At 39.8% G+C, this 25,714-nt stretch overlaps 2 protein-coding genes across 2 annotated transcripts in view; one reads left to right on the top strand and one right to left on the bottom strand.

The window, feature by feature from the left end:
- ENPP1 (ectonucleotide pyrophosphatase/phosphodiesterase 1) overlaps positions 1–12,611 on the bottom strand; it is a 39,143-nt gene extending 26,532 nt beyond the window's left edge. The window contains exons 1-6 of the mRNA XM_026048189.1: positions 12,537–12,611; positions 12,180–12,296; positions 9,219–9,344; positions 8,987–9,047; positions 4,695–4,792; positions 717–796 (exon numbers count right to left, since the gene is read on the bottom strand). Of these exons, the coding sequence (XP_025903974.1) occupies positions 717–796; positions 4,695–4,792; positions 8,987–9,047; positions 9,219–9,344; positions 12,180–12,296; positions 12,537–12,594 (540 nt within the window). The 5' untranslated portion in view covers positions 12,595–12,611. The remainder of the gene's footprint in view (positions 1–716; positions 797–4,694; positions 4,793–8,986; positions 9,048–9,218; positions 9,345–12,179; positions 12,297–12,536) is intronic.
- Positions 12,612–20,176: 7,565 nt separating this feature from the next.
- On the top strand, positions 20,177–22,410 carry LOC112954927 (selenocysteine lyase-like). The gene is made up of 6 exons (XM_026048203.1): positions 20,177–20,288; positions 20,991–21,120; positions 21,221–21,257; positions 21,412–21,495; positions 21,959–22,061; positions 22,248–22,410. Exons 1-6 carry the CDS (start codon positions 20,177–20,179, stop codon positions 22,325–22,327), a joined length of 546 nt encoding a protein of 181 aa, XP_025903988.1. The 3' UTR covers positions 22,328–22,410.
- The last annotated feature ends 3,304 nt before the right edge of the window (positions 22,411–25,714 follow it).

Here is a 25,714-nt window from a genome sequence, read left to right on the forward strand (position 1 = left end):
TACCACTTCTAGTTGCATCTTCAAAATGGAAGATGYGGGACAATTTCTCAAGCAAAAATCTCATACCTGAACCTGGGCTCCTTCCTCCTGCTCACTTACCAAAAGACAGCCCTGACAAACTTGGGGGGAAAAAAAGATTCAGATCCCCACGTTTCTACTCAAATTGTAATTTCTCACATTAAAAAATTGGGAAGGATCTGCTGGATTACAATACCACATTCAGTGCTGAAAATCTCCTTTTTYTCTTGTGATGTTCCAATATCATAATATTGTTGTGATATTACACATATTAATGTGATTTTCCAATCCTGACTTCCATCCATTTCATACTCTTCTTTAGGTCATGCCAAGACACACAAAAAGTGCAACAAAGCTAACAATTTAAAAATCACTCTGTTCTCACCCTAAAGGACAGAGATTGGCAGTTTAATGGAAACATTCCTACAAATCAGGAGTCATAAAACGACATCACTTCCCAAGTACATGGGAATTCTTGCAGATGGTTTTGGAAGAATTGGATTACTTAGATTAGATTTGACCAATTAGCCATAGTTTATATAATACCTGTTAACTTAAATTTGTATTAAAAATATATTACATTTCTGTATGCTGAAAGCGAAATAGCATTATTTCAATAATTCACACAGATACAATTCCCTTATAGATGATAATGAGTAGACCTCAGAAAGGGAAAAATAATATATAGGAATTCTTACTGTGACAATGGAGTAATGATTGGGAAATGTTTTTGACGGATACACTGGTCTCATATTGGAAGTATACGTTCCACATTTTTCTAGACAAGGAAGAGAAAAAAAAGCAAAATTACAGAAACAGAAGCTTTTGCCAGTTTCTTGCAAATATATTTAGAAACAAACATAAATAACAAGCTTCTACAAAATTTTCTTTCTTTTGTATTCTAGGCTAAATACTTTTTCGTCACACATCAATTTACAAGTGGACTAAATGTCTAGAAATACAAGTTGTGGATATTCTAGTGACAGACCTCAGTGGTAGCATAAGCAAGGCATATTCTATGTGAAAAACATACACAGCTAAAACAGATCCAGATAAGATATCGGTTCCTCCATGGCTCCCCTGGTATGTGATGAGAGAACTGTGAGAACAATTAGAGCTTGGGAACTAGTTGCTTCACTCTGGGAGCTCCCAGAGCTAATAAAGTGGCACTGACACAGTGTTGCTTTACCTTAGCAAACTCAATCATTTGGCAAATCACTTTTTTTTTTTTTTTTTTTTTTTTTTTTTTTTTTTTTAAAAAAAAAAAAAAAAAAAAAAAAAAGGTCTCTGCTCTTTTGCTCTTTACTCTCCCATGATCGCAAACTTTTCCTTACCTTGCCATAATATCACAGGTTTTTAAGGAAAAGGAAACAGCCCACTGTTGGTTAGCATTAAGATTCATTGGCCAGACCAAAACTTTTAAACATGACTTAAGTTAGATACCTAAATTTCCACAGTCAAATGCATGGGTTCTGACTTTCAGAAAACAAAAGTTAAAGAGTCTTTATTAAAGACCTAAAATACTGTATGATGGCTGATTTTTTTTAATTGAGAACAAATAGCTCCACAGTAACAATCCCCTAGACAAAAGGACACTGAATGCCCTCTGGGTCACATATAACCACATAAATAAATAAATCAGAGCATATGTGGGTATGTGTGTGGGTGCAGGGGTGTGTATGTGGCAGGTCGGTGTAGATGTGTGGGGGGGGTGTATAAAAATGGAACAAAGTTTTGATAATATTACAGAATCACAGAATGGTTGAGGCTGGAAGGGACCTCAAGAAATCCAATTCAACCCACTGCTCAAGCAGGGACACCTCATTTACTATATAAATGGGCTACACAGGTAACATGGAAACCAAGCAGAACAGGACATTTTCAGAGTGTTTTTCCAAATGGGTTCACTTGTCCAATGCTAGGGCCTTATCGAATCACAAAACAAAATGGGGAAGAATACACTGTAGACTCTTCCTAGATTTTCAGACAGCGATGCTTAACGTGTGGAAAGAATATATAAACACCCATGGGCCAAATTTTTAAACTTACACATAATGCACATGGCTGCACCCAGGGAGTTCTTGCAGGCACTCCTTGTCCTTGCCTTTCCTATTAAAAGTTTTGATTCAAGGACTTTTCAACTCATTTGAGGGAAAAAAAAAATGAAGCCTTGGATTAGATCTCTGAAATAATCGATTTAAAGTAATTGAAAAAAAAAAAAAACCCTGTCTGAAATAAGTAAAAATCCCCTCAAAATACACTCAAAATACACTGGCATCCTCTCCCACTTATGTTTTAAGTATTAAAGTTTTTGTACTTTTACTGGTCCTGGAATGTTTCATGCATTTGAACCATTTCCAAGTCTTGATGAGGGTGTTTTCCAARTCACTGTATAATCTTTTATTTTTTTTTAAACAGAGGAAAATGAATTTAAACAGCATTTTGTCAAACTTGTCAAGAATTTATGCTGGCTCTTTCCACTGAAGYTATATTTCATATTTTGGGCTTGCTGCCTTCTCCAGTTGAAGATAACTGAAGACAAAAGAAGGATGTCCTTAAAAATGGTGATATCGTAGCCTAGAATTACGTGGAAAACAGCTTCAGACAAAAGGAGGATTTCCTTAAAAAGGGTAATATCACAGCCTAGAATTATGTGGAAAACACTTTCTCTGAACCTAAAATGCCTGGAATCACTGAGAATTTCATTTTACACTTGCAACTTCATTCTGAACTCTGAACTTTCAGCATACAGCCGTAAGTGTGTGTGTGTGTGTGTGTGTGTGTGAAAAATTAGTAAAAGTGAAACTACGATATTGCCTTACAAAAATCTACACTTACAAAAATCTCTCAGGAGACATCGGAATTACCATGTAGGCATGACAATTTTTAAAATATTTCCCTATTATAGTCTCTCTTCCTTCAGTGGTAGCACAGCAATCAGGGATGTAACAGGATGCTGTACTTATCATGTGTTTGAAAGAAGAATATCCAGAAATTTAGCACGGTTCTAATTTAATAATGGACATAATTGTGTAAGTTACTATGAGTATTCACTGTTTCATAACTGCATCATTCATATATTGTGAACTTTTCTGAACATCTACCTGTCTTGTAAATGGATAACTATAATCTTTAAAAGTATTATTCAATATAATTCTCAAACAAATGTCAAGCATTTCATCTATTGTTAATGGTCTACCACAGAGGGCCAGATTTCATTGTCATTTAATGTTCTCTAAAAYACTCTAAAGGTTATGTGCTCATTTCTAGAAATATTTATAAATGTGACTATCAGCTATTTTCAGTGGAGACAAAAAAACAAAAAAAAAAGACTGCAGCAGGACTGAAGAACTCGTATTCTTTTTTTTTTTTCCAGGTTATTCCTTAATTTATTCTAAAATACACAGTATTAGACATGATGGGTTTAGAATATTAAAAAAGTATATTGTGACCATCAAAACATTCTGGATTGGTGAATTGCCATCAAAAGAAAATATTGAAAGACTTTTGTTTTAGACATCTGAAATTCTTAGTGTTCAAAAATTATCACAGTTTCTACAGAAACAGAAATATAAGACTATCAAAGAAACTAAGAAGGAAAGTTGTACTATGGCCTACTCAGGCTAAGGAATGCATAAGTTTTACACACGCAAGTGGACATTTMAGATTATAGAAACTTTGCAGCACTGCATCTTTTATCTTCAATTTAAGAARGCTCTCTAACCACTTGTGAGTGTTAGTCTATGCTTTTAAGCCTGAAGAAGCTTTCCTAAACTGAAGATTTTGACAGCTACATCATAAGAAACTCAAAGGTCTTGTTTTCACTTGCGGAAATAATATAAAAAAAAGTTAAAACCTCAGATACATCTGTAAATTGCTATCCTCTGAAACAGATCAAGTTATAACAACCACTGTACAAAACATCAAGTATTTTTATTGACTTATTTTTAGTCAAACTGAAAGCAGTTACTCCAGGTAGTAATTTATGAATGACAACAACACTGATATTTTTCAGACAAGAAATGTCATAGGTTCTTTATAGACCGCAGCCAAAAAGAGACAAGAAAAGTAACTTAAGTTACTGAGACACTGCAAAGCTAAGACACTMTAAAACCTACAGTGGAAAGAAAAAAAAATATTTTGAGTGCCATCATTTTGTTTGTTTGTTAAACGTTTGTTTGTTAAATGAAAATCTTCTCAAATTCCCATTCYCCTCTACATCTCAGTCCCCTGAATAGCATCTGTTCCTAATATCTTCCCTCTGCATTCTTTTTCAAGTGTAATGAAATGGTTTCTACAACCTCCTATTTTTCCAAAGCCATTCCACTTAAGTATGAGGTACTATGCAAAATAGATCTTTGAAATAATAGTGTGCCTACTTCCTTTTTTTTTTTTCTCCAAATAAAGTAAGCTCACAGCAAAAAATGTCCACCCTCCTAAGAGATGCATAACCATTTTTAAGGTTTCACTGAAAACCCCAAATTGGCCCATCCTTTGCCTCATGCCTTCCATTTCTATCCCCTTCCATGTTTTGTGTGCACAGCTGTTGTGAAGGATGACAGCATGGAAGGATTCCATGGCAGTAAGACTTAACATAGTAAGAATAGCTACTTCTCAAAAAAAAAAAAAAGTTAAGAAATCATGATGATATTACTTTGAAAAGGAAAACTACTCACGTAATTTGCTAATAACAGGTAGAAGTCCACCCCAAGTCTTCAAATACTCTGCTCTGAAGCCATCCAATGAAAACAGTAACACTGGTGATTTGGTAAATCTGAACAAACAGAAATTAAAAGTATTGAGAGGAAAATTACAGCAACTACATTCCTATCACTATTTCAAGAAAGCTTCCCAAGAATCTTGGAGGTGTTCCTTTTGGGACCATAAACTAGACCAAGGAAACAAGCCTTCCTGAATACAAAAATTCCCAGGCTGTCAGAATGACAGCAAAATTGCATCCCTTCTGTTTGTAGGCTGACATAGGAAACCCTGTCTGAAGAGACTGAGGATTGTGATAGGACATCACAAACACAAAGAAATCAAGACAAGGCCTGATTTCACAAACTTACATGAAATAAAGAACAAACTAGGATGCTCACATAATCCATCTGCCCTTTTTAAAAAAAAAAAAAGAAAAAAAAAATTAATCTTGCAATCAGTCTCACTGTCAGCCCTTCCAAGGCAGTCTCTAAACAAAGAGTAGGGAAAGAGCAAAGACAGTTTAAAGCCATGTCTTTGCTTTACCTATCTTGCCTCTGAACAAATTGTGATTCATCTGAAAAGCAGAATTTAGTTTTTTATATACACTGGGTCAAACTCTTAAGAAAGCCTAGCATATAGGATATGCTAAATCACAATTTATAATATATATTTCCCTCCCATATTGTAAGCGTTATTTAACTAAGAAGTAATGAACCACTATTGTTTCCATACTCAAAATACCATGAATCCCCAGCCTATAAACTGTGGCTTTACAGATGGAAGCCTCCCAATAACAGCTTTTTAACCTAGATTTAGCTGGTAAGTTCTAAAGGTTATTTAAACGGAATTACCAAAGCCAGTTTCACCCTCCCAGTCCCCACAGGATATATGTATTCCAGCCTTCTTGTCAGCTTCAGCCCCACTCAAACAATTTGTCTCCAACTATAAGCACATAAAACATTGCATCCACAGATGGGAATAGTCATCAGTAACTTCTTCTTGAAATAAAAAAAATACAGATATTGAAACATGGAAGTCTGCAAACTTAGCAGTATAGCAGCGAACATTGAAAATACGATTTGCCCAAAAGAACTAAATATATATATATATTACATGTCAGCTGCAAGCTCATTTTACTTTCTATGTTTACAAAATTTAAAAAGAAAAAAAAATTTTACTTTCTATGTTTACAAAATTTAAAAAGAAAAAAAACTTAATTACACTTTAGATTCCAATGTAAAACAATGGCAACAGAAGACAAATATTATAAACAAACCACTGAAAATTTATCTAGTAAGATGCAGAACAAAAGGCCAAACAGTCATTTACTCTGACAAGTAAAATATTTGTAAGCCTTCAGTTTAAAATAAATATATTAAATTGAAGGTGAGTTAAAAAACAGAGTCATTGGAAAAAGAAAAAAAAATGTTATCAACAGCTCCTTAGAAAGGGACTTTACGCAACGCATTCTGGCTTGGCACCTACAAGTAAACCAACCCCGAAGGAAATGTTTTGTTTCGTCTGTAAATCCAGTTAGCATTCCCTCATGTGTAAATTAAGCTTGATAAAACAGACCACTGCCAAAGGTGGAGAGATTAATTGTTTTGCTCCTTGTGTATTGCACACATGCCACAACATAAACAGTCAGTGATCTGCCCCGTGTTGAGGGAAGCAAAGCGTGACAGAGCGCAGGGTAGCAGCACTGTTGGGTGGGCAGCTCCAGAGCAGGACCTGTTGCCTGCATGAAACTGCAGCTTATTCTGACCAGAGCTCAACTCTGAGACTATAAATCTCTTCCAGATTTCATTCCTGCAGATGATTTTTCTCTTGGTAGCTGTGCATGTTTTTAAAGCAGTAAAGTCAGTCTACTAAGAGCAGACAGCCCTGAGTAGGAATACAAGAGTCCCTAGTTTGGGCTGTGCCAGTGATTCGTACTGGTTTCGTCCAAACTGCATGACAAGGCTGTGTGACAGCTCTTGGATAAATATAAATCGTGGTCACATCCTGACTCCATACTGAAGGAAATCCAGTGGTAATTTTCCTCTCCTATAAACCAGTCTTTACACAAGAGCAAGGGAGACAAAGAGCTTCCTGTGGTGTAGTAGAGTCACCAGTCTGGATGCTCAAGAGACCAGAACTGAGCACTACACTGCCAAACTGACAAGCCTCAGCAGCTTGTCCAGAGCCTGATTATAGAAGACCAATCCCCACCCTGAAAACCTAGCTCCAAAAGCTAAATTCATAACACAGAGAACTTCCTATTCCCCACACCCATATGCACATCTACCTACACCTACTCATAAAACACAGGAAATAAAACCTTCTTCTCCACTAAATAGATGCAAGGTCTCAACGGGTATAAAGTTCAAYGATGATCTGCAAATATACAGGAAAGAGCTGTAAGGAAGAAAGTAATTAAATGTTCTTACAGTCCACTGAAGAGAGCACAAGCAGCAATAGGCCTTAATCACAAGAAAAGATACTAAAGACATACACAAAAAACCTCAGCATAACACTAGTATAAGCTGCATATGTAGGTTTGAAATTCAAAAGTATTATTATTTCATTCCTTTTAAGACAGTGTGAAGAACCAGATGACTCTAGAAACCTCTTAAAGTACCATTTATTTTTTAATCCTGTTAAATAACCCAGGACCTAATCTTGGTTGGACCAATGCAGGTTACTTAATTTTAAGCATTTGGAGAGTTTCCCTGAAAACAGTTGGGTTTCTCAGGTTAATCAGCTCACTGGGCACAGTGGTGCTATGCCTTTTGTCTACTCTGCACTACAAGAACAATCACGGCTCACAACAAAAGACAATAAATCTACAAGTTTGAACACAACAAATATTTTGCATTAACATGCACAGCACTAAGAGGTGAAATCTTGAAGCTTCAAAATGAATACCGAGCTAAATCCACCTGTACCCCAGCTTATTCCGCCATAGGAAGAAAGGAACCGTTCTGTGTTGTCAGCCTGGTAAGAGCTGGGACTAGCAGACTGAGATGAATCAAACAAGAGTGTTTACTGAAGGCTCAACTTTGACCACATATTACCCTTTTCGGGGTTGGGTTTTATTGCAACATTTCTGGGTTTACTGGGATTAAAACAATTTCAGTGAAATAACTGTGCATTCCTTTCATGTACTCAACAGAAAAACAAACAGAAAAAAACTAAACAAGTTAACCAACAAGGGTTGCTGCTTGGCATTAATGCTATTACCTTGACTGATGACGAGTACAAGAGTTTTGTTTATGTGCCCTTGCTGTGTAGCACTTTGATCATAAAGTCATTGATCATTCTGATCCTTGGGGGAGTCAACACACTAAAGTCTTTGAACCCCAAAACAGAAATWAACAAAAGCTTCCAGAAGCATCTGGCTACAGTTCTCCTATGTGGCATCTTAGCAGGGTCTTGGATTCAAAACTGGACTAAGAAGATTTTAACATGTAAGTTTTTTTTTTTGTTGTTCTGAATCAGAACAAGTGAKCATTGCTATACAAGGCATTCCAACAGACAATATGTTTTGTTTGACTTGAAGTCAAATAAGGTGTTTTTATTTTACTAAAATTATCCCCAACTTGCTTCAAAAATCACCAAAATGTTTTGACACATTTCAATCAAATGTAACAGAATTCAAACAAGTCGCAATAATAAATTAAATGTGTATATATATTTAAGTGGAACACTTTTTAGTCAAAAGAACATAAGTCACTTATGTTCTGATGTGCTGATGCTATAAACTAGGTGATTCCTTCCTTGTATATACAGTTTTCAGGAGCTGGTCCAGTGTAGAGCAGAGCCACAAAACATAAGGATTCTGTAGCAGGTCACATGCAATATTTTATAGATTTTTAAGAAGGTGTTTTTGAGTTTGCAAATGGAAATAAGCAGGTGCTAAGAGCCTGAGATTGCAGAGAGCACCCCAGGAGATACAGAACAGTAGGTACTGCCCCAGTTATACTCCAGTAACAAGGCTAGCATGAGGGAGTGCTGTCCCAGGMAAGCCTACCCATGAAGTGGAACAGGGAAGTCCTGCAAGTCAAGCAAATACTGCGATACGCGAGGGCTGCTTAGGTAGAGCCACCTGATCTGTTAGTATGCGCTGCCAAAACAGTAACTGAGCAGCTGTCCTGGCCTGTTTGGCAGCTGCTCTCACCATGGATAAGAACRGCAAGCAGGTTGCAGGCAGGCAGAGTAGGGAGATTAATCTTAAAAATGAAACACAAGCAAAGAATAGAGCTATGCAAATATACAATATCCTCACCCTTTTGGACACTGAGGTTCAGTAATGTCCTCACACTCTTCTTCAACCCAGCTTGCCTCTCCTTAAAACAAATGAGTGCAATTTATTTTTCAAAATAGAACACACTTTTCTTGATAAATGTAAGTTTTCACTTTTTTTTTTTTTTTTAAAGATGTTCTATTTATCCTTCTTCCCTTTCAAACACGTATAAGCACACACAAGACAGGCTGTAAGAATTGAGGGGAATATTTACCTTTACAGACAGCATAATAATTGACACAACAATCTTTATTTTCCACACAATCATCTGAACAGGAGCAATGATATTCCGGTCGTCTCTTCTCTCCACACCTGAATTTATTGCAGGTCCATATGTGGGCTATAAGCAGACATTAGTACAGATATTGACATTAGTATGTATACACAATTTAAATGTTAAGTTCAGTCTCAAATGTATATCCACGATATTGTAGTTACAGACATTTTGATATATTGAAACACCAAAGGTTAAATGATAATAAAGCTTCACAGAATATGATTATAGAGCACATAGTTATAATAAAAATACCTTTTTGTTTACACTTTCTAATTTATGATTTTCCCTAAATATCCTTCTATTTATATTATAAATTAATAGGTTAATTTATATTAACCCATTATTATATGGGTTTAATGTGGAAATTTAATTTGTAAACACCAAAGTAACCTTACAGTGGATTTTTCACAATGGATTTTAGCATCATGCGCACTAGATGCATTCATCATCTCTTAGGCACAAGTATAGCTCCCCAGTTCACAGAAGTCCTAGTGACTTCGCTTTCACTGTTTTTTTTTTTTCTCTGAATCATTCTATTTTTTTCCAGATTAGAATATTCCAAAACATCATACCATTTGAAAATGATGATTCTGTTATCAAGTTGTAAATACAAGTGAATCTATTGCAGTCAGTGAGGACAAAAGTTATTCACTCCTTAAGTAAAACTGCCAAGTGCAAGTCCTAAAAAACATGGAAGTTAAATCTGCATGTCTGAGTAGGGGACAATAATTATTCAGTCTTCATACATGACCAATTATTCCTACTTAAAAGAGTATAACAAATGGTGTAACAAATTTGAAAAACTCCATAGATACTAGGAGACCTTTACTTCTGTGAGAGCTCAGAATCTATGATTCTGCAGTTCCAGTTATATGTTACTGTATGCAGAACTTAGAAATCAATTATCCATTGATGTTTATTCTACTGAACTAAAATTTCAACCAGGGAATGCATGTGAATTATCATTTTTAGTGTCAAGGTAGACTCTTCATTTTTGAAGAACTCTTTAAGAAGAAATTAATCCCTTGCCAGGGATCAAAGAAGGAATTCCTTGTCTATGTGACTTCCACCTTTCTGGTAAACCTTGTATTTTTGCCTTCCCCTCTCTCCCCCTTTATTTTCCTTACTGTTCTTAACCCCTGCAGCTCACTGTGTCCTCTCATCTTGTTCCCAAGGCCAGCACGTGACCATGCTTCATCCTCAGGCACAGGAGGAACAAGACACAGGGCCTGAGTGGCTGCGCAGAGAATGGCAGCAGCTTTTCCAGAGCTGTTCTTTCATTCCTCTTTTTCACATGGGTGATGACTGACAGAAAGACACAGTGTGCAGAATCCACTCCTCTTGGGGGCCAGCTTGAGAATGTGTTGGTCGTGCATTTGATGCTGCGGACAATGAGTGTCACTGTTCTCACCCCCACACACAGAAAACAAGAGGCTGCTTGAGAGCCATGGTCAGTTTTTCCTGTTCTTTTCAAGCGACRCTGTAGCAACACAATCCCTCACAGCCTCTCACCCGACAAAAGCTAAGGAAAGCCAGAAGTCTGATTGAACCTGTAAGCACTGCAATCCATCATGGTGGAATAAGAGGCTTGTGTRTGGCCTCTGTCCCACTAGAATCCTGGTATTTCACAGGGATCTGCAGTTATATCATGGCTCCTGCAATTTCATCTTTGGTTGTCACGGAAGGAGCACAAACCTGAGGAGATCACAGGTATCAAAATCCAGACATTGCTTTGCCTTCCCCTCTTTTGCATTGTCAGAGGATCTTAAAGATACTGGGAGATTATAGCCATCAGGCCACAATAGTGCTGCATGTTCAGAGCTGTCTCATGATACAGAATTTGGGTTGTGATCAATGGCACAGAGTCCAGTCAGAGGCCTGTAGTTAGCAGTGTCCCCCAAGGGTCAGTCATTGGTCTAGTCCTGTTCAACTTATTCATCAACAACCTGAATGAAGGGACAGAGTGCCCCCTCAGCAAGGTTGCTGATGATACCAAAGTGGGGGGAGTAGCTGATAGCCCTGAGGGCTGTGCTGCCATCCAGAGGGACCTGGACAGACTGGAGGACTGGGCAGTGAGAAACCTCATGAAGTTCAACAAGGGCAAGTGCAGGGTCCTGCACTTGGGGAGGAATAACCCCAGATACCAGCACAGGCTGGAGACCGACCTTCTGGAGAGCAGCTCTGTAGAGAGAGACCAGAGCATCATAGTCGACAAGAAGTTGACCATGAGGCAGCAGGGTGCCCCGGTGGTCAAGAAGGCCAACAGGATCCTGGGGTGCATTAAGAAAAATGTCTCCAGCAGATCAAGGGAGGTGATTCCCCACACTCTATGCAGCCCTCGTGAGGCCACATCTGGAGCACTGCGTCCAGTTCTGGGCTCCCCAGTACAAGAGGGATGTGGAGCTGCTGGAGAGAGTCCAGCACAGGGCTACAAGGATGATCAGGGGCCTGGAACATCCGCCCTATAAGCAAAGGCTGAGAGAGCTGGGCCTGTTCAGCCTGGAGAAGAGAAGGCTGAGGGGGGGAATCTGCTTAAGTGCATACAAATACCGCAAGGGAGGGAGTGAGGAGGAAGGGGCCGGCCTCTTTTCAGCRGTGATCACTGATAGTACAAGAGGAAACGGCCGYAAACTGAASCACCAAAAATTCTTCAGGAACTTAAGGAAACATTTCTTAACAGTGAGAATGACAGAGCGCTGGCACAGGCTGCCCAGAGAGGTTGTGGAGTCTCCTTCCCTGGAGATCTTCCAAACCCGCCTGGATGCCGCCCTGTGCCACATGCTCRATGTGACCCTGCGTGTACATGGGGGTTGKACTAGATGATCTTTAAAAGTCCCTTCCAATCTTAATGATCCTACAAGTCTACGTTTTTTTCCASTCMTTTTTTTCCATTCTTACCTGGTTGTATACATGTTTCCTGATAATCTAAGCAGCARTTTCCAAGCTTCACACAATCTTTATCACAGCGACAGCTTCCAAACGTCCTTTCAAAGCAACGACCTTTGCAGGTTTTCACTGCAAAATTGATAGTGTTACATGTCAGTGGCTGAGCCGAAAAAGGGCCAAGAGCAAATGTGGAAAGATACAGCTGGCCTTTCCACAGCTTACAGGAAGGTTGAGCAAATAAYGGTGACTAAAAAAAGCCTTTTCCCATGGTGATAAATGGTGACATGGTGACCATATTAATTTACAATAAAGGGTAGGGGGAAGAAGGAATTGCTTAGAAATATCTCTATTAAGAGGCATATTATTTACCGTCTTTTGAACAGCTAGGCTTCAGGCCAAATATACATCCTAGGATTGTAGTTAGCATGCAGACACAGAGTACCTGTGGGACAGGAAGGAAAACAGTCTTAAGTGACATTCCCAAATGATTTTACCGGCATTTTCTCTATAATATTACAGAATTAGAATAACACTGATTAATATGCAGATTAGGAGACTGATCTCACYGCTCTAACAATCAGTTTTTGCTCAAAATAGCTCAGTTGCTTGCAACTGATTACTGTGGAATCAATTACAAAAGAAACGCGCAAGATGGAGCCTGGGCACTTTGTTTCTGCCKAAGTCATCAAAGTAGATGTACAGTATGTTTCCTTCTCATTACTAAAATTTAACATGTTCGTATTTTTATTTTATTAATTTTTATTTTATTGACATCAATTTCCTGCCAAACTTTGTTCTATGTATTTCTTCCTCTTCAGTTGCTCTGAGAAGGTAAAGCTAAGCTGCGCCACTGGCCACCATCTACAAACAGAAACCATGGCCCTTAAAACACAGTACCTATAATTTCCTTGGGCAGGAAAGCCTTTACCCACTTCCTAGTATCTAGCTCAGTGCAGGCCTCTACTGTGGTAACTGGCTGTGGGATGTCACATTGGACTGACCACAGTGTCTTACACTGACTAGAAACTGTTGGCATATTTATTTTGGATCCTCAGCACATTACAGTTATCAAACGAGTACCATATTGCTCATGCCCAGCATTTTGGGAACAGATCTAATGCCTTCTCAGATGAGGGAAAAAAAAAAAAAAAAAAAAAAAAAAAAACTTTAAACTCGAGTAACCATAGGATTGGTAAGAAGGAAGAGAAAAGGAAGAAAATGAAAGGAAAAATCCTGACATTAGCAAGAAACCTAGAAAGAGCTCCTCTTCCCCTACAACCAATAGAAAGTTGAAAAAGGATTCTCTAACCAGAAGAGTTTTATTCCCATGTCTTCAAACAGCTATATGATCTATGTTTTTTTTCCTCCCTAAGACTTCCTTGTAATAAGCACATTTTAGCCCCACTGCGTGGGCTTGCTATTAACATTTCTCTAAAGTCTGAGTTATAGCTATTTTATGCTTAAAAACTACAGACTTAAGTATGGTATCAAATTCATTTAGAAGTAAAATCTAAATAACTCTTACTTCCAAGTAGCAATATCAGCTGTAATACACAATCAGCTCATACTGATTCAATAATAATACTCAATATCAATATATCAATATTCAATAATACTCAATAATCAGCTGTTTGCCAGTCCAAGCTGGCAAAATGTTCACTGAAGTTCTGACAAAGCCATACTTTTGTATTGTGCTCCCAGTTTTCAGTCTTGCACTCTGTGAGCTTAATCAATTCAACAAGCAAAAAACATACATGCAAAAACCATAAAACCCATAAAAACATGTTCACCAAAGTATATTAATATTTTCTGCCCACAGAGATTAAAACACAGCAATGCTACTCATGAGTTAGCACAACTTGTTTCTGCAAGGAATACCCTGGAAGCTTCACAGCATCACAAACCACAGCATACTACAACTTCTATGCATCTTTACTGTAAAGCAATCATGCTCTCAAATTTCTTATATGCAAATGGAAGTGAATATGGACCTGATATATGATATTTATCTATACTTTATGAAAATCTGGGAACTTATATTGGCATATTATATTGAATAGTCAAGCTTTTGCTCTTCTAGAAGAAAGTCATATTAGCTGATATTATAATCTGAATAATAGTCACAAAATGCTAAACCTGTTTAATTTTTCCTTCAGAGCTTAGCAGAGAAGCTTCCCAAAGATGGCAACTTAGAGCAGTTGATCACATCCAAGGACATACAATTCTAACCAACTATGGAATGCCTATGCTGCTAGTAAATCTATGTAATTGCAGCTTAGTGTTTAAGGCTTTATTTTGAGCATATAATACTTTAGTCATCTGCATATTCATCTGCATATCTGCATCACACAAATGTCCATCTGGAACAGATAGAACTGGCCAACAGCAGTATTAATACCAACTAAACACCGGACTTACTAACACCTTTGACCTATTGTCAGTGGGAAGACTCCAAGACTGAAAAAGTTTAAAGTTCTACAGAATATAATACTCAAAACAGCTTTGAATGAGATAGATACAGCCACCTTGCTGTACCTATGACAGCCCAGACCTCAGCGGGCTTTGCTTTTCACTATAAGTCTTTGCTTTTCACTATATGAGATCTTCCTGCAACAGATAAGTTCCTAATTCCATGAACTACCCTGCATACCACTAGCTTGGGTTCACAATGCTGCAGTCTGCTGCATAAAGACTTTTATAACGAAGAAAAAGAGAAAGACAAGAAGCTGCACACAGAGGTGAGGGGGCTCTAGCAAAACACTACTTTGCTACCATTGGACTGCAGTCCCTAACCTACCAAAGTGACAAACTAATGCCTACCCTGAGAAATTAGGTTGTTCCTTTCYTTACTTTCATCTAGTCTCTCCCTCCCCTATTCTTTTCCCTCCAAAAAAGGAGGGCACTAAAGAGAGGTGGTTATACAGGAGAATTTGGGAATCCAATATAATATTAGAAGGCAAATACAATTAAAGCACCTTGCTATATGCTAACAGGTGGCACACAAACTTGTCATGCTCTGCAACTAGAGATTGCTAGGGCAGAATATTTGATTTAGTGTTAAGAAATATTTGAGATTTTAAACCAAACATAGTAATAACTGCAGAGAAGAGAGTATCCTGTTTTGTTTTAAAACATTTTTTGAGAAAGTTTGTTTTGGAATCAAACAACATTGTCATCTAGGGATGAATCTCTGTCCCATCACTGCTTCCTTTACGTGGGAGGAAGCAATAAAAGCATTGCCTTGTAAACACTATAGTGGTTGGGAATAGGTGGTTGAGCGTCTGGAGAACTGCAATCTTAAACATTTCAAAATGCTTTTATTTTGAGCAAGACAGATGGCAATGTGATACTATGGTTAGGCAATGGGATCATTTCCGTCACTCATCCCTACAAAAATAAAGTCAAAGGATTTCAGCAGTGATTTCAGTCAACTAGTGGAAGGGCCAAAGAGAAGGCAAATGTGCACACTGTATATACGGGATGCCAAAGAGATTGATGTTGCAGTGAATATACCAATTATGCCTCTCAAGGAATGATCRTGGTGAATTAAGTTTCTTCCCATGTAGACTTTCCTCAGTCTACGCCTACCATCAACTTACTTGCTCTCTACATCACTTCCTCTTTTCTTCTCTGCTRTTCTTTGTTCAGCAAAGAGTGTCGCTATGCATTTTGAAACATACTAATTAACTGACCACTAGGTAATTAAAAAAGAAGCCACGAGAAATGGTCAATGTTAGTTCTCATCTCTGTGACTTACTCTTGCAGTTCTTGCAACATACCTGTCCCTGAAATAAGAAAATTTTGACCCGGCCTGTAACACAAGTATTACAAAATCCATGGAATTTTCCAAAAATCACTAGGAGCTATGAAGGGCTTATGTTTTAATTGTTTTGTTCTCTGAGATGATTGATGAACTGGACCTTAACACAGTGACCTTTCAAAAAAATTCAGCTGCAGAAGTGTAAAGAATAATAATACAATATATAATAATGCATTATTTATAATAATACATTATTTATATATTATATATTTTATTATAAATAATGTATGTGCAGTAAATAATACATTTAAGTAAAAACACAGTCATCTTTCTGTCTTTAAGAAGGCATTGTTGAAATGAAGAAAACACTGCACAGAGCTAATAAATTGTTCTATGCTTGCCTTGGGCAAGGGAACAGTCACCAACTCAGATAAAAACTGCTTTTAATAATTTCAAAGCATGTAGCTCAGCAGCTTTATTCATAAACTGAAGGATATTTGATAAAGTTTGAAATAAGGTAGATAATTCATCTACACTGGCACAGCTATGTAGGGAGAAAAAGGAAAAAAACTAAAGATTATAAGCTCTGCATACCAAGTGCACCACATGCTTCTTCCATTACCCATCTCTTATTCAGCATATTTTATATTCTTCAATGATTTCCTTTGGTTAGTCCACATTTGGTAGCCCATTCGGTAGCCCGTGAGAGGGGCTGACTGCCCTGAAACACTCGAGGTGGTTCAGTCACTTTTTCACTTATTTTATTTTCAAAGTTCTTCAGACTGCTACTACATACTATTCTTCCCTACCATTATTCAAAGGACAGAAATGTCTTAATTTCTTCCAATGGCCTGAGTACCTTAAGAAGAACCTTTAAGGACTGATAGCTGTTCATTATCAGCAGAAGACACTATCACATCACTGTAAAACAGTATATTACTTGCCATGTAAGATTTAAAGAGAGAGAAAGAAAATATAACACATGCTAGCCAAAAAAGGTTAATTTCTTTTTATACTTCCAGAATATAGAAGGCAGCTGACTTATTCTTTAATCAGCGGGTAGGTTTTATCAAAACGTAAGGATAAATAACTGAAAAGTGATCCTTAGTTTTGATAAAAAACTTAATATTATACTTTCAAAAGAATTCTTTTACTTAACACAGCAAATTATGAACAAAAGAATATAGAGCAATCCCTGCATGATGTTTTTAGTGGCAATAACATAGAAATATTTCATAAAAGACGGAATTAGAAAAACCTGGCAGTATTATGCCAAGTCAAAACTGCTTGATCCATGAACAAAGCAAGAGTAGGGAAAAAAATATGGAMTTAAGGAATTACCACATTCCTAGTTCCCCAAAAATGTTTTCAAGAATAAGCTTAAAGCTCTTCTCATTAACAGTATTGTCATAGAAGTGGAAAGGAATGGTGTAAGAAGGGTTTTCTAAAGGATTCTGGCAGTACTACTGARTATACCAAACAAATGCACATTCATTTTCCCATGGAGATGCTATTGCTACTGTCACCATCATATAGATACCAGGCTGAGCAGGAAGACACAGTGATTGTAAAGACCAAGGAAATAAAATCCATGAAAGGCTACAGGAATGAGGAGGGGAAAAAAATAAATAAATAAGYACACACATTCACTACTGTGAATTGAATATGAAAAACATCACAATGTGATGAGATACCTCATCACAGGGATACCTCTTGCTATGACTTCTTTAATGACAGCCAAACACAAAGGCCAGGCTAATCAAAAGGCCAATATTTACCTGGACATTCTTAGAATATGGTCCCTCAAAAAAAAGAAAAGGAAGACTACAGAAACTTGTTGCTTCATGACATAAGAATAGTTAATTTCAGACAGAAAGGGATGCAACCAGCGTAACAACCCAAACTTACTTGACCAACTAAAATTGCCCGTTRAAAGACATCGGTTTAGGTCATCTTCCCATCTGTCATTAGACAGTGGAWCTGTGCTGTTTGGGAAGAGATTCACACACTTATCTGGGTTTCTTCAGTAACAAATATCTTCTTTTCCTCTTATTTACTAAGCAATGCAGTGTTAAACAATGATCCATTTTGTAGAACAGAGCTTTAGCAAAAGTCCTCATTTATACTAGTTTCCCTAGCCCTCCGCAACACCCCAGTTACAGTAAAGATTCACTGTTGTCTTAGATGTACCCTTAAAGAAAAGTTTTTACACTCCTGCCYTATGTAACTGCTATGCAGAAAAGGAAAGTGGTTTTTTGTTGCTTTTTCAGTGAAGAAAGTATATTTTTACACTGTTTTGATAACTTTTCTGTCTTATTTTGAAAATATCATTCCAGTGTTGATCATTGGGAAATAGTTTCTGTGAAAATAGCATACAGCAACATTTGACTCAAATGGGACACTACCGTGATATAGTGTATTGCCAAATTCTACTGGAAAACAAACAAACAAAAAAAAAAAAAACATTGTTTTAAACGTGTATTCATCCACTTCCCATTGGGTTCAGTCAATGATTTTGACAGTATGTTAATTTCCAGTGCCAGCTCCAAGATAAGAAACTTCCCAAACCTCCCATATTTTCAAATAAGTTTAAGTTTTCTCCACTGCTTCAGCCAAGAGCAGAAGTGTGCTTCCACGGTTAGTCAAATTAAACAATTCCCTCATTGTGCAATTCCACCGATTTTGGTGAAAGGATGCCAAGGAAAAATTTTGAACAGCAGAAGTTGGAAGCAAGCCTTGCRTAACTCTTCTAACTTTGACCTTCACTGGAACCTAACAGCTTTAACATAATAACTGAGTTGTTCTGAATTCAATTTAGTAAAACAAAAAACCAATATCAATTTGAACTATTAATGTGTCCCATAATACTCCAGCATTCAAGCACCTTAGAGTGCTACTACAGGGAAGTGGTGCCAAGGCCAGCAGCACACCATTCTCACTGTCCAAGGGGCAGGAGCATGAGCTGTGCCCAAGGTCAGCTCCCTGGTGACCATGTAGCTGTTTGCAAGTGCTCTCTGGGAAACCTTGACAAGTCTTGAAGATAACAAAAAAAAAAAAAAAAAAAAAAAAAAAAATCTGGAAAATCTCAGTAGGGCCTCCCTCCTCTCCTCCTGAGCTGAATGCAGCTAAAATGCATCTTGGCCAAGCACCCCATTCCTCCAGGCAGTGACCCACACTCAACTTCCTGGGCCCACCTCATCCCCTAGAGGCTTCTCGCAGTCTSGACTCAGCTGCACCTGGTTCACATCCCCAGACCTGCTCTGCTCACCTTGCTCAYGCAGTGCAGGACTGTTCATCCAGTGGGGGTCTGCTCCTGCCTGCCTTGTTGTCACGCTTGGTTACAGTTTCAACTTCCCTTTTCAGCACAGCCTGCCCTTGGCTGCTCCCTGACAGGCAAGACAGACACTATTACTACAGAAATCAAACATGGGACAAAAATATTGAGGTAGGTATTTAGCCTGAGCTCTGAAACAGTCAAGGAAGACAGTTGAGCAGATACCAGTCACAGTCCTAGCTGCTTATTTGTGGGGTCTGGCTGGACCAGACAGGGGCTGAGTTGAACACACATCAAGTTCCATCTTTCTTCTGGGGGATTAGAAGTCCTAGGCACATAATGCATTTTCTCCCCACTCAAACAGCTAATTAGCAGTGTGAAAAGAAGTACTCAAGTCATGCATCTGAATGTACTTAAGTATATTCTAAGCTTTACACTGTAGCTGCAGTCAAGGAAACCTAAAACATTCATACGCTGCACTGTGAGGCCTGCCTGAAAGSCCTAGCTCAGCTATGCAAGAGCTGAGCTTTGTCGTCTGTGCTGAACTTCACACTCTGCCTTGACCACTACCTTGATAGCAGCAGCAGCCATCTAGCTGAAAATGAGCTCAAGTTCACTCAGAGTTGCAGTCACACCCTKGACTGCAACGGTCATGCAAAGTCAACTCAAGCAACTCTGACACTSTAAGATGAATCTCATCTGCAGTGCAATTTAAAACGATTTCTAAGTAGAAATATATGCATTGACCATCCTTRTTCTACCTAGATTAAAAAATATACAGGTGTATTTCTTTTAATATGGACAAGCCTTAAATCCTACAAATGCTTCTTTGGATAATATTTTCATTATACACCAGCTCCTGTCATCCAGGATACGCTGAGGATACTGCAATTCAAGTAAGAGTACATGTCAACCCTTCAGGGCTAGAATGGCTAAATGCTTCTTAGCTTCTTTTTACTGTAGGAGAGCAACATTATGATTTTTGTCTTTAATACCCAACAAAATGGTATCCAGGTGAAGAACAGAAATTGTTGGTTTACCACTCCCTGTATACAGACAGAAATATTTGCAAAGTCTTCCTCAAAAAGTGAGATGACTGAAGTGCACATTAACCACATTAAAATCAGTCACTACTTTTAAAAACTGAATCTTCTTTTAAGAGAATAAAGAGGGCAACACCCTACTATTTACTGTTGTAAAAGGGAATAAAATAAAAGCAGATTTCTGGAAGTACATCAAGAGTTACAATTACTAATTTGAAAAGTAATTGATTGCTTTAAATCAGAAGGTTAAAAGCTCYAGTTAATCTCCAGGGGAACTGCCAAAGGTAATGTAACAGAAGATAATTTCCGAACACCATTTTATGTTTAGTATATGCACAAAATATTAGTCTAAGAAAAATTAAATAGCCTTAATAAAAAGGTACAAGGAAAAATTGTTAAAACAGAGGATTTTATACCTTACAATTTGTTGCCTTACACACTTTGAAATGCATGACTGAAATTTTAGAAATTGCCACTATACTTCCRAAGTTTGAGAAACCTGGAGTTTGCTTGGAACATTTGAAAATGTTTTTCTTCTAAGCAGGAAATCTSAAAATTCCCTGAAATTTTCCCTCCCTGCTAAAGAAACTGTCATTTAAATAAGTTTTCCAATTATGCAAAAAAAAAATACTGAAGTGTAAAATGAAGTCAAAATGAGGAATTTCATTCTTTTTCACTAGCATTCGGGTATTAAATGAACTGAACTTTCTATTTAATTGGAATAAGACAACCAAACTAAAAAACAGTGTCTGACACTGCGGGACACAAGTTCTACGCCCCGCGGATCGGCGCCCTGTATGTGCGCGGCCCTGGCACCGCCACCCCGCTGCACCCCATGCTCTTCGGAGGGGGGCAGGAGAGGAGCTTCCGTCCAGGGTAAGGCAGCTCAGCGTGGGGCAGGGAGGGGGGCTGTGCTCTCCATGGCTGTGCTCTCCATGCGTGCATAGAAGTGACACGTGGCTGCTCCCTCTTCCAGTACGGAGAACACCCCTATGATCGCTGGCCTCGGCAAGGTGAGTTGGTGATGGCTGCGGGTGACGTACAGCCAGCCCGGGACATGTGGGTGACTGGGCCAGTCACAGAGGCCCCTCCCGGGCTGGCCTCACACGCCGGGAGGCTGCGCGTGGGATCTAGTTCATGGAGCCCGTCTGAAGTTTTTCTCGTCAGGCTGCAGAGCTAGTGGTTAAGAACGGGGATGTGTATGAGGCTCACATGCGGGACGTCCGGGACTACCTGGAGGCCAGGCTGGAGGTGAGYGCACTCCGTTCCCACTTGTTTCTCTCCTCCTGGCTCTCAGCTCGCAGTGTGGCAGGCAGAGCACAGGGCAGGTGGTAGCGAAGGAACTACCACCTTCCCACCGGGGGTAGGAAGAAGTCACAGCCCATGTGTCCCTCATCCTAACGCTGCAAACCCAGCTCCGTGGTTCCCGTCTGCTCTGTACGTGGTGCTGGCAGCTGCCCCAGCTGCTCACCCATCTCTTCATTGCTGCTGGGGAACTGTCAGGCTACAGTTCTCTGGGCTGTTACTCACTTTACCTGGGGCTCTTGGGGTAGTCAGTGGGGCTACATAGTGCCCCACTGACACTTGAAGGTGACGAAGGACCAGACATTTTCCTGAAGCCAGCCTGAATGTGGCTCTGTGGCCCCACTGCCTCCTCGCCAGAACAGAGTTTGTCACATTCCCAGAGTGCTTCACAGGCCTCTGATTTCTCCAGGCCTCCTTTGGGAAGCAGAGGATCCACTTCAACAGCAAGTTTGCAGGCTCCAAGCGGCTCTGCAACACCTGCAACTTCTCCATCCTGGGCCCAGGCCTTCAAGGTAGCTCAGCCCATACATCTCCCATGCCCTCACCCTACCCTGTGCTGTGCTGGTCACTGCAGGCCTGACGCATGCAGGCACCCAGCTGCAGCTTGGGCARGGGCATGGAAGAGRCCAGCAGGGCATCCCGGGCCACCCTCGGTGACAGCCTGGGCGCTGGGTGACCTGAGCTTGGGTGTGCTGCAGGGCGCAGGGTGCTGTCACACTGCAAGACGCTTCTGGCCAGCGTTGGGGCTGCCTGCCACTCGGAGAAGGGCGAGCGGTAAGCAGCTGGGAAAGGAACGACCCCGGGAGATCTGTCCCTGGAGGGGAAAGGGCCACATTCCTTGCAAGGCCAGTGAGCCCAACAGGAGCAGGTGCCTTCAGAAAGAGGGCAGGCTGCTGTGTGGGAGACGTGCTTCATCTGGAGTGCTCTTGCACAGATAGGCAAATGAAGCACATGCCTTCCGTGAAGCTCCTGGGTGATGCAAGTGCTTCCTTGAGCACTTCTAGAGCCACATGCTCTAGGTGTGACTGCTGGAGCAGGAAGGTTGGACTAGATGATCTCTAGAGGTCCCTTCCAACCTTGAATATTCTGTGATTCTGTGANATTTCATTCTTTTTCACTAGCATTCGGGTATTAAATGAACTGAACTTTCTATTTAATTGGAATAAGACAACCAAACTAAAAAACAGTGTCTGACAGTAACCTGCAAATTGGATCGGGGGGGATCAGGGTATCAGAAAACCCCAAGCCTAAGCAGGAATTACAGTGCTCTTTGGGGGCAGCAAGCTGTTCCATCACACTAAGGCAGCAGGCGAGCCTAGGGAGTCTACAGACAGGCCACCACCACCACACTGGACTTTGATGGCAAAGGCAAGAGCTCAGAAAACTGGCAAGGCAATAAATAAGACGATGCACATGGAGATCATGCAAGTGGGTAAGAAGATCACCACATTTCACAGCTTCTCAAAGCTCATTCATGCAATTCTTGGGATTTCATACAACTGCCTTAGGAAAGCACCAAGGTTRGTAAGCCCCCGTAGACCTATCCCATACTTTAGAGAAGATTACATTCCTGTCTCTACAGATGCACCAGGAAGGTGACAAACATGTTAGGAAAGTCTTCAACTAAGCTAGAATTAAACCCTAAGTTGTGTTGTAAGAGCTGCCAGAAGTGAAGGTTACTCTGTATCACTATCTACCCACATCCTTCCTCGACCAACACATACTCAGTTAACAAGAACCAAGAGCTCAAATGCTTCCATATAACAAAGCAGTTTTGGACGTGACCATTAGAACCTGTGGGTAGTTTCTGCATCGCTCAACCTTGTGTRCATAGCAACTTTTCAATTATCTGTAATTGGGCAAGGCAGCCTCGTGGATAGGAGACGCAAACRCGTACATTGTATTAAAATCATAGAACRCTTAAGGTTGGAAGGGACCTCAGAGGTCATCTAGTCCAACCCCCCTGCTCCAGCAGGGACACCTACAGCACATGCAACAGGGCTGCATCCAAGCAGGTTTGGAAGGTCTCCAGAGAAGGAGATTCCACAACCTCCCTGGGCAGCCTGTTCCAGGGCTCTGTCACCCTCACTGTCAAGAAGTGTTTCCTTAAGTTCCTCTGGAACTTTTGGTGCCTCAGCTTGTGGCCATTTCCTCTAGTCCTATAGCTGGCCACCACTGAAAAGAGGCCGCCCCCCTCCTCCTCACTGCCTCCCTTGAGGTATKTATACACGCTGATCAGGTCCCCCCTCAGCCTCCTCTTCTCCAGGYTGAACAGGCCCARCTCTCWCAGCCTTTCCTCATAGGGCAGATGTTCCAGGCCCCTGATCATCCTCGTAGCCCTGCGCTRGACTCTCTCCAGCAGCTCCACATCCCTCTTGTACTGGGGAGCCCAGAACTGGAYGCAGTACTCCAGATGTGGCCTCACCAGGGCTGTGTATAGGGGGATGATCACCTCTCTTGACCTGCTGGAGACGCTCTTCTTAATGCAATCCAGGATCCTGTTGGCCTTCTTGGCCACCAGAGCACACTGCTGTCTCATGGTCATCTTGTCATCCACAAAGTCTTGTATTCATTAAGTCTACCAACATCTATGGATGTCACACAGACATGAGTGAAACGCACATACTGTTTTTACAAAAAAAAAAAAATAAATAAAATAAAGTTTTACAGAAGCTTACCTGAAACCAGATATTCCCATTTCCCAAAGAGAGGGAGCAATGGTGCTTACAACTAGGCTAAGCGCAGACAGCAACAGGAGTTTAACTGTGTCTAATTTGAGCYACGTCATTTCCATTGTTTCTCGCAGCAGCCCAGAACACCAGGCAGGTGGGTTGACTCACTTCTCACCTCTACATCGGAATATCATCATCAGTGCATTATAAATAAAGTGGCTTGCAGCAAAGGAAGAACTCGTGTTCCTAACTCCAGCTTTCCACTCTTATGACCTAATACAATAATTAAGTTAAATATATTTTGTTTTTACTCAATCCAATATCAACTGCTATTTTTGGAAAACATCTAAGAACTTGAGAAATTTTAAGTTATCACAGTGTCTGAAGTAGCTGTAAACAATGGTTGTTTTTAAGTAGAACTTAAGTATTTCTGTGCAGATGACATGTACTCCATCCATCCTGCGCAGAATAAAGTTTTAAGATGTTTTTGCCAGTCCTGAATGGAAAACTGTGGGTTGGAAAATAAGGCTTCAGTTCAGAAGAATGTTTATGTGCAAGAGTTTAACGTCTGCTTAATTTCCAGTTTTATAGTTGCTACACTGGCTAGGTAGCCAATCATTTTCTTGTAGTAGAGCCTAAAAAGCTTGAAGTAACAAACTTAAGTTTTTGRCACTATATGCTTACATTTCTCTACAACAAGGTGTTCTTAAACTTGGACAGAGGTGGGCTGTTTTCACCATCAGCTTTCTGGCAAGCACCAGTCAGCTCCTATGGCTTTTATGGGCCAAGCTAACTTTCCCATAAAGAGCAAAATTAGGAAAGCTGCTATAGCCCACAACACTTACATGACACAAAGAACTTTTCAGTCAGCATAGCTGCCAAAACATCTGTTATATGGAAGTTAATACAACCCCTTCGGTGAAGTTTAGTTTTTTTAAAAAATTTGTAATTTTTTGCAAAATTTTGGAAAAAATACAGAATACAGCTCTTAAAAAACTTGGAAACTCAATTTATGTGCAACCCGTGTGCCAGACTGCACAACCAGTATGGAGTTAGCACAACTGGACTTACAATTCATGTGAGGCAATAAACAGATTATAAGACTAAAGGGAAGTTTGGAAAGGTACCTCAAACCCTTAAGCTTTATTGCCTGTCAAGAGTACTGTTTATGGACAAATATAATAGAACACGCAGCAGTTCCAGAGAAGCGGCCTTCCAAAAAAGGATGGAGCTCTTCACCTTTGTTAATGATTTTAGCCTCACAATTGCTGCCTGGAAGGTCTTATTTCCACCTCTCGGCAGGGAGGATAATTATAGGACAGCTAAAATGGGAAACTGACTTCCCTGCTAACAACGGCTTTCGGGGCCTCCGAAGGAGCCTGAAAGGGCCTCCAGGGCAGGATTTGGAAACAAGCTTTCAATCCATAGTGCTTCAAGTACTGTATAAAGGCTTTCTATACTTCCTCTGCCCTTTGGACTCTCGAAATTCCCCC

Source organism: Nothoprocta perdicaria, unplaced genomic scaffold, assembly GCF_003342845.1.
Source record: "Nothoprocta perdicaria isolate Ctin4 unplaced genomic scaffold, notPer1 scaffold_52, whole genome shotgun sequence".
In the NCBI taxonomy this organism is placed as follows: Eukaryota; Metazoa; Chordata; class Aves; order Tinamiformes; family Tinamidae; genus Nothoprocta; species Nothoprocta perdicaria.